The 14,564-nt window shown below is 39.2% G+C and overlaps 1 protein-coding gene across 6 annotated transcripts in view; it reads right to left on the bottom strand.

Annotated features, from left to right (window-relative positions):
• FGGY (FGGY carbohydrate kinase domain containing) overlaps nucleotides 1-14,564 on the bottom strand; it is a 301,158-nt gene that overhangs the window by 131,196 nt on the left and 155,398 nt on the right. For all 6 annotated transcript variants that reach the window (XR_008237131.1, XR_008237130.1, XM_052801137.1 and 3 more), the window contains 3 exons: nucleotides 4,143-4,355; nucleotides 2,086-2,197; nucleotides 123-274 (listed from right to left, as the gene is read on the bottom strand). Coding sequence is in view for 4 of the 6 variants with exons in the window: in XM_052801137.1 (XP_052657097.1) it covers nucleotides 123-274; nucleotides 2,086-2,197; nucleotides 4,143-4,355 (477 nt within the window). In the remaining 2 variants the exon portion in view is untranslated. The remainder of the gene's footprint in view (nucleotides 1-122; nucleotides 275-2,085; nucleotides 2,198-4,142; nucleotides 4,356-14,564) is intronic.

The following is a 14,564-nucleotide window of genomic DNA, read 5'->3' as shown; positions in this document are numbered from 1 at the left end:
CAGACCTTTGCGTTCAACACTAAGGCTGAAGAGTTTTGGTTTAGATATTTCCTTCTCAGAAATCAACAAACACAGGGCATTAATCATTAGTAAAAATGCACCACAGTCTTAGATGTACTCACTTCCTTTAGCCACAGCAATTTAGGTGGCTGCATTTCCACAGACATCACTCCCCCTACATAGCTCAAAACCCTGTGTTGCGTTGCATTGATGCGCTCAACTTGACTGACTGCACGATGGTCCATCCACATAATAACATTCCTATAGTTTTGTCCTTCAGGGAAAAAAGAAAAAAAAGAAGATTATTTTAGGTCTGGTTTAACCCCACCTCAGTACTGTAAGTTACTAGACTCTAAGCTGCCTCACACTTCCACTTCTACACAGAAAGCTCAAATTCTATTTGTGTTAATAATACACAGTAGATATCTAAAGATAAAATTCTAGCCCTCTGAGCCAACTTTAAGACATGCTGAGCACTGAGAACACTGACTGAAACCAATCAGGCTTGTGAGCATCCAAGAACTTTGAAACGCCATGCTCTCATAGACTGTATTTCATTCAAAGAACCCAAACTTCTTGACAAAGTACACATATCTAGTTAAAAATATAAAGAAGCATTTTGGTGACTAAGAACTAAAAATGTGACAAAACCTGAGCAATTACGTTATAAGCTGAAATTAATTCAGGTAGTCAGCTAGCTAGCTAGTTACAGGGATTCTCTTTCCTTTTCTATTGTTATGAGAAGAACTACCTTAATTCCTTTCAGAAATAGTTTCAGGGGAGTAATTTGCTGAAATGCTTTTATTTTGGATGTGGAAGGAAGAAGCATTTGGCAAGTCTGCATAACACATGAGAACAAGAAGCAAAGAACACTTTTTATCAAAATTAACCTACAGAGGACCTGCTAGACAGGTGGAACAGTAATCCAGATGACACTTCAGATTCCTCTCTTGCTAAGCACACTGCCCACTCAACTTCATGACACAGCCACTCATGCATAATCTTGAAAACATACTCCAAGACAAGGCAGAAGTATGAGGCACACCAATATTTCTAACATGGATTGAAATACAACTTAAAACCATCAGACTGCCTGAAACCACACCGTTGCATGCCCATACCAGTGTGACAGTATTCAATGCATTCTTGTCTTTTTACTTAACACCACCACTGTGTAAACTCAAAGTTCTTGGGGATATCAGAGAATAAAAAACGAGAACTGAATTTGACTCAATAGACCAAAACAGCCCCAGACATAATTAGGCACTGAACAGATCGTATGAGACTCTCAAACTGAAAAATAAATAATCTCATCTAAATTAGCAAAGGACATTTTGGGGGCAAAGCTGTTTTTTTGAGAAGGATAGGAAGAGATGACAAATACATCTGAGAACAGAAAGGGAACATACACAGAATTGTGATTACGGCTCTGTAACTACTGATTTAGCACACACATCATCTTAAATGGGATTCACTGAAAAAAAGTGCATCACAGACTTTTCTTGCGTCTTCTGAATCATCTACTCAAAAGCTAATAAAAAAAATTTAAATTTTTAGAAAAAGGTCAGACTGTTTCTGAAGTTTAGCACTGTCCTAGACAAAGACAGAACACCAGTATAATACAATACAGAAGTTGAACCTCTTGCCTGCAGCTCCACAACACATTGAGCAGTTAGACTATACTAACACTAACATTTTTAGCATTCCTTTAGCCAGTGTGGATGGGCATTTATACACATTATGAAAGCCATGATTAGTAAAGTCTGAAGGAGGACAAAACATGCAGAAAAGAAAAATAAGCATAGATTTCTCTAAGAAGTAGTCTCTCTGAGCCAAGATGAATGAATTTGATCTTAGGATGCCAAACATTTAGGCAAACAGCAATTAATTCTCAATGCAAATTTAATTTTGCAGTAGAATTAAAACAGTAAAACCAGAAAAAAAATAGTCTTGTAAAAAAGGTTTTCTATCACCTACATCTCCAAGAGTCAGCCCCATAACTTGGCATTTGGATGAAATTGTAAATTCGCTCACATCAGTGGCAAAACATGCATAGTAAAACCAATTTTTGTGCTGAAGTCCTACCTTCACAGTTGACTGCCAGAGGTTGGAACTGTTTATCCACAACAACAAGGGAACATGTAGCATCAAAACCAACCCCTCGAATCTGGCTAGCATCTACTCCACAGACAACTTTCTGCGAATATACAAAACACAGGTGAATACAAATATTATCAACATATATGCAGGTACCAGGTGAACTAGTGAGTACAGAAAATGAGTTACAAGTTAGAAATGCAAGCTCAAACTCTGAAATTTTTGAGATTCAGTATTCTTTAACACCTCTAATCAAAAATACACCAAATTACCAAAAATTCTTTGGCTTTCAAAACTGAATTCAAAGGTCCATGAAAAGTTCATTAATAGCTTTTTAATCTTATTAACAACAGTACTGGATAAAAGCAGGAACCACAAAAATATCAGAAAATAAAGGTAGCAGAAAACTAGCAATGCTAATTTTCTCTTTTCTAAAAAAGTCTGCAGTTGAGCTGCATGTGAAACATGGACACAGAATTAGGGCCAAGTGTTTCCATCAGTTACTTCACACAGTTCCCACCTGTGGAAGCAACTATCTAGAATTGCTTTGGTAATATTATGCCAGAGCTTTTTGTCTTGCAATAGTGAAGAGTCCCAGAAATAAAGTTGGTCAAAACCTGTAGCAGTGATAATACCTCTGCAATGCACACCTTTTCAAAAGCTCTGCTACAAAGAGTTTGTATAGCATATTTTTTGGAAGATTTTCCAAAAAAAAATCACCACCCCAAAAGGTCAGAACTTCATGGCTTCCAGCAGCACTGGAAAAAAAAAAAAAAACAAAACACAACACCCACATGGATTAAGTGCCAAGTGAGGTTGCAAGACACCTAAAATGTAATGCAATAATAAATTGCCACTTCTCAGTAACAATAAAAATATCATTATTTTAATTAGTACTATAACGAAAGATTTTCACTAGACTTGCTACAGTGCCAGTCTCTTACTGGGTCTGTAAAGCTATAGTTTCAGAGACTATATTTTATTGCTTACATATAAGAGATTGTATTTAAAGAGGTCCAGAGCAAGAACAAAGCAATTCACAAAGAGAAAAATGAAATAAGCAGAATAAAAGACTTGCTCCACTTTAACATCAAGCTGTTCCTCCTTATCACTCCTGTCACTCCCTTCTTTTCCTTCATTCCCCCTCACCTCATCTCCTTCATCTCAGGGCATTTCTGCAGAGCCAAGCTCATTAATGTTTGAAAAGGCTGATCAATAACAAGAGAATGGGTGAACTGTCATCTGCAAATTACCAAGCATATCATGAATATTTAAAAAGCCAACCTTAAGAGTATGGCAGGCTAGGGCTTTATTAAGAAAGATGAAATGGCCTGCACGTGCACTGCCAAGCAAGGTCACTAATTTACTTTTACCACCAGCATGTCCAGGCAGATCCTTGGATCAGAGGGTACAAATTTTCCCTTATAGTAAGTTTTATTTCAGTCTGGTTTTATGCTTGATACTATCCACAAATGTATGTATGTAACTTATTTTGGTCTTATAATACTGGATCCTCTTATAATGAGGATGACAGGCAACAGACATTATGTTAGGCACCATCCACAAAACAGATTACAATTTCACTACAATAAATGCTCCTTTGTGACTCCAGTGCAGCACAATGCACATCTTTAAATATATGCATTACCAGGTTCTGAGCAACCTTGACTCCTCAAAGAACTGTCTCATGGCTAGAATATACACCAGTGAATCAAAACCCACAGATGTGAATCCTGAAGGCAGTGGGTAAGTCCTCCCCCTGAGCCAACAGCACAAAAGAAGGCCTTTCATTCTACTTTCAGTTGTAGCACAAGCTTCCTTCACTCTGGCCTTCAGCTCCTCACCTATATAACAGACCTCGTGAAGCTACGTCAGCCATATCCTCAAGGTGCCTTTAATACACAAGGATGGTTACAAGTTACACAGTAATACAGCATGCACAGAACTGAATGTTAAAGGCCAGTGACTGGAAGACCTTAAACTTTCAAAACTTGAAGAGCTACCTGCAACACGTTATCTCCTTCGTTTTCTTTTTCTTCGCATACCTTTGTGACTGAGCAACAAGCAGCCCATATGTCTGCAGAGGATTGCTCGTAGTGGTCTGGTTGGGGCTCCCAAATTTGGATTGGCTGATCTGCATGTGCCACTACTGTCCCAAACCCATCTACCAAAGCTGCGCGAACACTTGCTGACCCAACATCAATTCCAACATAGTATTTTACTGGAGTCTGCTTCTTACTGTCCATTTTTAATAAAACCTGTTGGGGAAAAACAAAAAAAGGGGTTAAAAACAGATAAAATGACTGATGATGTAAAACTGTGCTGACCAGGACAGGAGAGATGCTGTACAGGCACTTTGCTTGATAACTGTTGTTTGCAGCAAGTCTTCACTTGGCATTTTTTAATTAATTTGAGTTTTCAAGTCTTGCACTAGTTGTACCATTTTTCTTCAAATGTTTGTATGCAAGTTGCATGACACAGAAGCTCCTGAAAACCAAACTATAAATTTGCATGTAAGAATATGCATGCTATGATAAAGTTCATGCACTCATACAATCAAGGAAATGAGCTGTGGTCATACAGTATCATGTCTACATAAAGGGAAAAAGAGGGAAGGCGATAGGAAGGGAAGGAAGGGGTACAGTTCCAAACTCAGCAGCAATCAGGAGCCGGTGCTTTACACAGAAGGGAAGTTTCAACCCAGAGACTCCTGGGTTTTCCTGAATTCTGGCAGATGGGGAAGCTGCTGATGTCTGGTAAGTTGGACTCGCCTCTGGACAAGACAGCGAGAACCACCACAGATATGTCATTGCCTCAATGCAAACAAATTATACTCCTGAAATAGTGAAAGGGGTGGTGTGCCTGGCTCCACTGAACCCTGACCTGAAGAGGAACAAGGAGCCAAGAGCTGCTGCCTCCCATAGAGCCAACCAGCTACCGAGTGGCATATTACTGCTGAATGAGACAGTGAGTGAGGCTGAATTTCTGCAGAATCTCCAAAAAAAAAAGTGGTGTGATGCTGATAATTAAAATAGCTAAGTGACAATCTGGTACATATTACCCAATTTTGAGCCCTCCAAAGAAAACAAAAAACCAAAACACCCGAAAAACAAACCAGTTAGGTTTTTAAGAACTATCCACCATCAATCCACACAATTTTAAAGATTCAGAAGATAATTTGCTGAATATGTGTTGACTTATGAGAACATCTCAGGAAATCTCTGCCTACTCTCTGACAACCTACAAGAACAAAGTGAGGTTAAGTTAATTCATTTAATTATTCACAATGAGTTGCTTATTTCACTATATTATGTTTAACTATTTGACATTTAATACAGTGACAAATGTACTATACTCAATTTCTTACACTTTGTTCTTAATTAATAGTTAATATTTACATTTTAATCAAGCTGGGACAATGCCAAGTAAGAGCTGATACAAAGTATTTGAAACGTCAGACAAGTACCAAGTTTAGTGGTTGTATGAATCTGTTAAGCCTCTGAAACACACAAAACTCAGCTGACACATAGTTTCTGATTTCCAGAAAATGAATGGATCAATTATAATTTGATGAATACATAGTATTTACAGAGCACCAAAATGGCTTTACTTAAAAACAGCCCATCTCTCCCAAAGAAGTGACCTGGATTACTTCTGTATATGGAAAATGGGTTGGTTAGAGGGAGGGGCATAGGCAAAGAGGGAAAGATTTGGAAAATACTGCTTAGTAGAGAACAATTATTCACACTTCAAATTAATCCTCTTTTTTTTTTTTAAAAAAAACCCTAGAGTTTAGTGGCAAAGTATACCAAAAGCGCGACAGAAAAAGCAGTGGAACAGAAAATGGTGACAGTCCGCTTTCTACCTTCAGACAATAATAGCTGATCATATAGCCACATAACTGTATTCAACTTTGGAAACAATGTTTTTTACCTGTTTTATTTCTACAAGACAGAAAACTAAGCCTTTTTTTTTTCCTCCCTGAAACATCTTGAGTACAGGTCAAGATCTATCCTTGGGTGTCAGTCTGAACATAGTGTTGGCACAATTAAGTGGCTGTTCACATCTGTGGTTGGCTTATAATCAGTGCTGTTGATGGCTATTAAAAATCTATAATCACTGAGGGTTAGAGGTAGCAGGTGAAAAAAAGGCAGAAAAAAAAAAATATCAGTCCCTTATCAGTGTAACAGCTGAATTAGGACAAAGTTTCATTTGCACTTAAAACAGAATAAGCCAACACCTTGGCTAAAGAAAATCACCCAGCCTCCCCTCATCCTACCCTTTGACTGGTTCATAGAAATGTGGTTAGCCTGTGGAGATCTGTTACCATCACCTGTCCCATACGATCATTTTGTACTACCTGAATCTGTCATTTCATGATTAGACTACCACTACTGGGGGCCACGGACCATTTTTTTGTTCTTTGCTTGGATGGCATTAGCATGAGGGAGTTCTGTCCATCACTAAAGCTCCTAGGCAGCCCGGTACAAACCAAAGCAGTTATCACACTGCATTCTGCATGCACCATGGGAGGGTCACTAGAGAAAATCGTACAGACCATTAGCTTCTACCCATATCAGAAACCAGAAAAAAATCAAAGATACAGAGCATATTGCGGTACTGATGGAAGTACTAGCTACTCTCTTTCAGCATACTGATTCTGCCCAGTAGATCAGGTGCAATACACACTAATCTTATTAAGCAAGGTCATCTGTTCAAGCGATGAGCAATCAGCTAAAAATAATGGTCTGCCATGAGTCTAACACCTAGGAATATTGGCAAGAAACCTCGCTTTATTTTCTTGGCCCTGGCTCTATGACCTGGTCAGACCAACAAAAGCTAATGCCTCTGTCACAGAGAGGACAATTCTCCTGATATCAGTGATTAATACTGCATCTGTCAGCTGGGGATACTTACAGCACTCTGCATCTTCCTCTTAGCCTTTGGCTATAAAAGCAGTTTTAAGACATTCTTTTCAACAGATGATGTTCACTTTTTAATTTTGCACTCCATCTCCTCAAAGCTTAAAAGGCTGGCTGCAGGTGCTGCAGATGCTGCTAGCTACTTGCAAGAAATTTTACCATAAAGAAATTCATAAGACTGCTCCTGATACTATCTCACGAATTTCCCTGTTTTTCCCTATTTCGGCACTGCCTTCAGCTGCTGACTCATAAAAAGATGAGAATAAACCACAAGCTGCAAAGCAGATTTTATTTTTTTTTTTAAACATAGGCAAATCTTTCTTGCTTGCTTTTCACAAAATACAAATAGCAAAAGGAGTATTTTACATCCTGCCTCCTTCTCACACATACACAATATTACTCTAAATTTTTATTTCTCTTGCTTGTATGGCAGCCTTGATTTTAGCTCATTAATGTGTTTTTGCTACTTAAGAGAACAAGCTTAACAGATGTTAGAGAATTAAGCTCATAGTACCTCCTACTCAGCAGTTAAAATTATGGCTTTGCATTGGATTCTGCCCACAAACATTTGAAACCTGGAACCCAATCAGCCCATGTAATGTTTACTTTCCTTTTTTCCTTACTAAGCAACCAGGATGTGCATGTGTGAGTGACTGCGCAGGAAGCAGAGTTTGTTTATATGCTCAAGCAGTACGTATCAGTCTGTGCATATCCACTATTTTATTTCTGTAAATCAGTGGACCTAAGAAAGAGTTAAGTGACAAAGTCCAAAAACAAGAACCACAAACCTATTTTAACTGGTCTTTCTCTGAGTAAAGCTCACCTTCATTTACAAAGCAGTATTTCAGTATCTTACGAAAAAAGGCTAAAAGTAAATATTAATCCTTTTTTCAAGCACAACAAGCACTAAGTTACTGAGGCTGTTCAAAGTATAGTGTCTCTGCAACAGGATCCGATCTGCTTGCAAAAACATAATTTGATGCCAAGGGTTTTTCTGGAATACCAATCACTTGGTATGCCACCTACTTGTCAACCGGATCCACAAAAAGCACTGTCATCTCTAGGTCATAAGTGTCACCAATTAGGGACTCTGCCTAAAGGTATTTCTTGAGAACCTAAGAACTCAGCAGTGAGGTTGGTGGAAAATATTTAGCCAAAGTACTTTAATAAGAATTCAAAAAGGAATGTTGTCATTCATTTTTGTTTACAGAAGGTTCCTTTGGTACAAGAGGAAGCTCCAAATCAGAAATGAAGAAACTCTTTAATGGAGTTCAGAGGTAGAAGAAGGTCCCAGCACAAAATTCTTGCTTTGGAATCCAGACACCAACATTCATTGCCACGTGCAAAGAAAACTTTGCTGTGCAAATAAAACTTTGTTGTGCAAATAAAACTTTGATTTGGATTTTGTATCTACTGGATTGTTAGCATACAGCTTCTGCAGTCAATACAATCATGAGGGAAACAGCAAACTAGAAAAATCATTGATATAAAAAGTCCTAAATGCCCAGTCAGACAGGTCAATTCCTCAAAAGCAATATTCCTAACAAGACACCAAAATATTTGATGCACGGATGATGCATGTTTATGGAGTTCCCAAGTGGTGGAAAGCAGTGGTGATAACACCACTACCTTCTATACTCTTGAAGTACCTAACTCGGGAAGCCTGGCTTCTTGCAGCCAAGAAAAAGGCCTCCAAAACTTCAATACAGCTTTGCCTGTCCATTGCAGAATTAGGACCTCATATTTACAACTTATTATTTGAATGTGCAAACAGAAAGAGAGAGGGGGGAAAAAAAAAATTTTTAAAAGACATGTCCAGCTTGACCATGTTAGTCCACGACAATAACTGCTAAGAGAGGACAAGAAGCCAAAATTCCCTCCAAGCACTAAAACAGCAATGGCCTCTTTCTTTGCAAATCACAGCAGGGACAGAATGGCTTTTCAAACAAGCATTTATGATCAAAGGCCTACAGCATATGATAAATATTTATATGGCCCATTAAATAATAGTCTGTATAAATATTATTCAAAATGTGCATGCTGGAAACCACAGACTTCCCAGTTTATCCTTAAACAAATGTGCTAGTTTTCCCACATAGGCAATGAAAAAAAAGGAGGGGTGAAACTGTCACTTGCAAAAATATTTCTTTAAAAAAAGAAAATCCTTAACATTATTTACTTTAATTTAAAAGGAATGACTAAGTAACCAGATGACTGATCAATTACAACTCACTACTAAACTCAGTCTGTCCTACCTTACTTCACGGTTATCAAATTGCCAGGACGTACCTTTCTGTTAAAGCTACAGTACAGGAAGGCTGCATACTCACGTGCACACAGGCTGAAGCTCAGCAGAAGTATTTATCAGCGGCAAGTATAGATTTTGTGGTATCGTGTGCTTAAATACAAAGAATTATGAATGACTGGCACGTCTGTTTTAAACTTTGATCTTTGGAACGCTGCAGGCTGCCCAGACCCAGCGATCATGGATAAACAGTATGTTTTTAGTAGTGCAGCTGTGCTTTCCTATGGATTACTGAGAAAAAGATTAACAGGCTCAAATTAGGCTTCATAATCTTAATGTGAAAAGATCTAAACATGTTAAATAATAGCTGCTTTTCAATTGTAGAAGAGATAAAACTAAAGAAGCATTTTTGACATTATATTGGAAATTCAGCACTTTGTTAGCTTTCTAGGGTTACAGTAAACTAACAAAAGTGGTGGTGGTGGTGGTAGAGTGGCAATCTCTTCTTGAAGACAGTGAACTCCCTTTCCTCTTCCAGGATCTTTAATTCCTGTTTGGATGTGAAGAGACAAAGAAGGCACATGTCTGTGTGGGAGAGTGGGAGCAGATGGGGAATTCTAGCGCTGCGTTGAAGGGCAGTATTAATATAGAATAATACCCTTAAATGCCCAAGGGACTATGCTATAACTATCAACAAGCATTTATTTTTCAGCTACCTAACAGCAAACAAAACAAAAACAAGGAACAAAAGCACATCTCATCTCCCCTTTTCCCTTCCCAAAACAGAAACACGTACATGCAGGAGATCTGTGTCTTAGGAATGCGAGGACTGTGTTAACAATAACAAAACCGGAATAAATAAAAAACAAGCTGGAAAGTATGCTTCTTCACTAAAAACCACACACTTCTAGATTATTTTATCCATTCTCTGGTAAATTCTGTGGAGCCTTCTCACATCTTAGAACAAGGAAAAAGAGCTTCAAATAGTGGAAGGGACCTCATTTTAGTAGTAGAATCAGACCCCAACTCCCAGTCCCATAGTACCTAGACTGTTCCACCAAAACTGTCCCAACTGCCCCCCCAACACTGTAACATAGTCTCAGTAAATCCCACCACAGGACTGAAAATATTCTACTACTTTCTAGTATCTCCTTTTCTCTCTATAAATAATTCACTATGTACTAATCTTCTGTAATGTCTCTCTGTATCTTTTTTTTTTCACCCTCTCTCAGCGTCCAAGACAAAGCCATTACTTCATCGCTGCCTTTTGCCCTTTAATTCTATCTTTTCTATCTTAAATACTTTCAGACCAAACTACTTCCACCTGCTCTGATATAAAGCAAGACATATCCCGGTTTATCCTTGTATAACTAATTAGTGGAGAAATGAAAATGACTAAGCAAATTTTTCTAAGAAATGAGATCCAAAATTTATTTATTTTCAGCTTCTACTGCCTACATAGATATCTCACTCATGAACAGCAGAAAGATGTCAGCATGACCAGTGTCAACAAATATCAGGCTCTTAAATATACAACAGAGTTGTTTATCATCTGCTCTAGAAGAGATTTGTACTAAAACAGAAAAATTATACTCTCCTTCCAGTTTCTCTCTTGAACTCACACTGGCAGATACAGCCCATAGTACCATTGATCAAACAAGAGCAACGGCATTCTGGACCCTGATTAAAGAGAAGAGCATGGCTGCACTGGGTCAGATGAAAGGTCCAATTAGTACAGTATCCTGCCATAAAGAGCAGAAGCCATAAGAAAAGATATGCCTGTCCTTTTCATCCAGCAATACTTCCCCAAGTCACCTTCCTCCTCCTGCTATCTATTGTAGAGGCACTTCCTGAGCCAGAAATTTTATCTTTAAGATTAGCAGACCTTGAAGGCTTTTTCCTCTCTGAAATTGTGCTTTTTTTGAATCCAGGGAAATTTTTGTAACTGCAAACTACCGTGGTAGTGAGTTATAAAGTTATGTGTAAACAATGCAAGAAAAAGTCCTTTCATTTGTTCTGAGGGTGCCCCCTGTTAGTTTTGTTTGATGGGCCCGAGCTCCTGAGGTAGAGGAGACATTAAGCAATTGCTCCGTATTTACCTTCTCCATGCAGTCATGCTTACACTGCATTCTCAGTCATCCCCAGAAGGCTTACTGCAGCTATCTACAGACCATGGATGATGAGCTGAACTCACAACCTTAACATGGTCAGGTAAATCAAAAAGCATTTTTCTGCTCTCTGACTGTTCATGGATGTGGCAATAATAAGTACCATCATACAGTGCAGTAGTAAGTATTAATAAGCAGCAAGCAATGATCCCAAGACCGCTTTGGGCAAGTAGAGATATCGCTCAGAGACGCTCACAGCAGAAAAATAACGTGTTGGTGTCAATGGAGAGGTGCTGCTTTGGAGCAGAGAGGTGGCTATGGAAGGCCAGGGATTTCAAACTTCAGGCAGTTCCCAAAACACTGGCCCTCAAAGTATGGCTAAACAGAGGAACACAGGAGCTCCTCCCAACTACATGCTTGGAGAAGACTTAAGGCTACCGCTCACCCTGATCTTCTTTGGAAGGAAGACCAAGGCACCCACATGGTTGTTGCATGCCCTCATAGGCTCTGCATTGCAACAGGCATGAGACTAATGTCACAGCATGCCTCGCAAAGCTGCCAGGCTGCCTGGTCAGAGACAGCCTGTGAGACCACAGACAGACCAGCTCTCTCACTCTAAGATCATCAGTGTGACAGTGGTAAACAACTGGGCTGCCCCATTTGTTCCCCAGCCTGTAACCATGCCGTACAAAAGAAAGAAGTTCAGCGTGCTCTGCCTCACGGCTCATCTAACACCAGGAACCGCAGGAAACAGCTGCAGAGAGGAGCTCTCAGGAAGAAGGAAGGCTGAGCAAAGAGCCACCAGAACACACAAAATGAGATGAGAAGACTCACACTACTGGGGAAACCTAACAGCTCCAAATCCCTCTGGGGCTCTCTTGGCCCTGCTTGGACTGGGGCGTCACTTCAAAAGCAGGGTCTGATCCTGCATCCATTAAAGTCAGTGGCAAAACTCCCAGCCATATTAGTAGTTCAGGATTAAACTCTTGACACTTGTGAACGTCACAGGTGCATTCACACGTCTGCAGGATTTTGAATGCTTGCCATAACCTACAGTTTGTCAAACAGAGGAAATGTTGATCAGTTTATGCCAAGACACAATTCTCACTCAGGAAAACCTAAGGAATTAAGAGGGTATATGGCAGCACCCTTTCTAATCCACACTGAAAATGGCAATCAATACAATTCATGCACACCAACCTATTTAGATCTATTCCCTCCTCTGACACCGCAGCTGCATGCAGCCCTAAAGGCTGTGCTAATGATCTGGCAGACAGACATGTCCCAAATGACACTGCAGAATGCTTGAAGCTCTGAAAGAAGACACTATCTTGTTTACATTGACTGTGAGGTAGAAAAAAAAGCCATCTGATTATTACATAAATTCTAGCTGTAACAGCTTCATGACTAGTTGAAAGGGGGTAACAGGCTCCAAAATGACTGATGGATCCAAGTGGTTGGATCCATCAGCTTATTAAACTAATGCTAAGGAAGTTCTTTCTTATTCGTATGTCTCTGTCACTTTAACCTACCCCATGCTGGACAGAAAGAACAATCTCCGTTCATTGCCTGTAAAAGAGAGGCAGATTCCTGTACTGTGACTTTTGTATTTTTTCATTCTCTTCTGAGGTATAATGGGAATGGAGAAACAAATAAACAAACAAACAAACAACAAAACACAAAAAAAGCAGCACACAGTAAACACATCCCTAGCACAATGATGTTAATTTACAAAATATCTGTTTAAATCATAAAATATAACTTGGAGGAGAATGCACTTCAGAAGGCACAATCACAGTTCACGTAACCACACACACACTAGCTTTAAATTGCATTCCTGGAGCAAACCAGTCTCAGCACCATGAACTTCAGTGCAGGGTACATACACTTACCTGGAATCCTGGGTAAATAAAGCCATCATGCTACTGTGGATACCAAATTAGCCAACTTTAGTTAATGCTGATACTCTAACTCTAATCACATCTGTAGATTCCAGTGCTACATCAAGGTTGAATTTGGCACTAGCCGTGTGATTACGTATCAGCAGATCAGTATAAAAATAATTTGTTCCGAGTTCACAGTTTTATGAAATGACAAAACATCAAAATTAGCATTCTGGCTGAAGTCCACTGCATTTCCCATCAAGGCTTACACATTTAAGCAACATCTGAACCAACTGTCTATAATTACTCCTGGCAGATACTGGAACATTTAGGCCAGTAGTAGATGCAACAGTGAAATCAATTTTTAAAGACATGCTATAAACCACTTCTTTCAAGATGCTCAGCCCAGAAGCAAACGTGTCTATAAGCTGAATCCACAGTTTACTATACAGTATTTGCTCACTCTTGCATAGTAAGAGCATGAGAATGACAGCCCTAAGTAATCTGTAATTTTAAAATTAAACATTTATTTGGGCTGCAATTCCAAAAACACTAGCCCTGAAGTTCCTGTCACAAATACTGAAGAGGAATTGAGGTTGCACATTAGCTTAGGCTAAAAGAAACACAAATTCTGCACAAAAATCAGATATCTAGGTAGACCGTACGTGTATAACATGTCTACATCCCTTTCTTTTTTACAGTGAAGGAAGAATCACATCTGCTCATGTGAGTTCTCTTCCTTCTCCCTACATACACAGCTGGAAGGTTTTGTTTCTTTGGTTTGTTTTTATCAATGCAAAATCTGCCTTCTTAATGATCCAATCAGTCTCATAATTTCAAACTCCTACAAAGACAAGCCTGAAAGGGTATCAGACCAACACCTCTCTGTAAGTTCCCTTCAATGACTTTCTCAAAACATACCAGAAGTCAAGGGCTTATAAGCTTGCTTGCCTCAAACAGCTGAAGGTCACAAAATTTTCAAACTTTATTTTACGAACGGTCTGCGTACTTTCCCTTTCACACATGGAAATGCAGAGGGGAAACCGAAGGCAGCTCAAGGCACCAACCAGAAGGTATTAACACGAGCCAAAAAGCCAGACAATGCTGACCAAAGACTTCCCTTTGAAAATGAAGCTCAGAAACACCTTTCTACCAAGGCCATACCACTACTGTTGATTTTGCACACCAGGCTCTTTGATATTGCAATGGCAGGTACCTGGGAAAAAAATTCAATTTAAGTCATTAGAACAGCCCAAGATGCAAAACAGGAACTCACAGGAGAGCTGTTCTGATCCTCTCCTGTAAATCT

Source organism: Harpia harpyja, chromosome 11 (genome assembly GCF_026419915.1).
Source record: "Harpia harpyja isolate bHarHar1 chromosome 11, bHarHar1 primary haplotype, whole genome shotgun sequence".
In the NCBI taxonomy this organism is placed as follows: domain Eukaryota; kingdom Metazoa; phylum Chordata; class Aves; order Accipitriformes; family Accipitridae; genus Harpia; species Harpia harpyja.
This window is presented reverse-complemented; position numbering and strand designations above follow the sequence as displayed.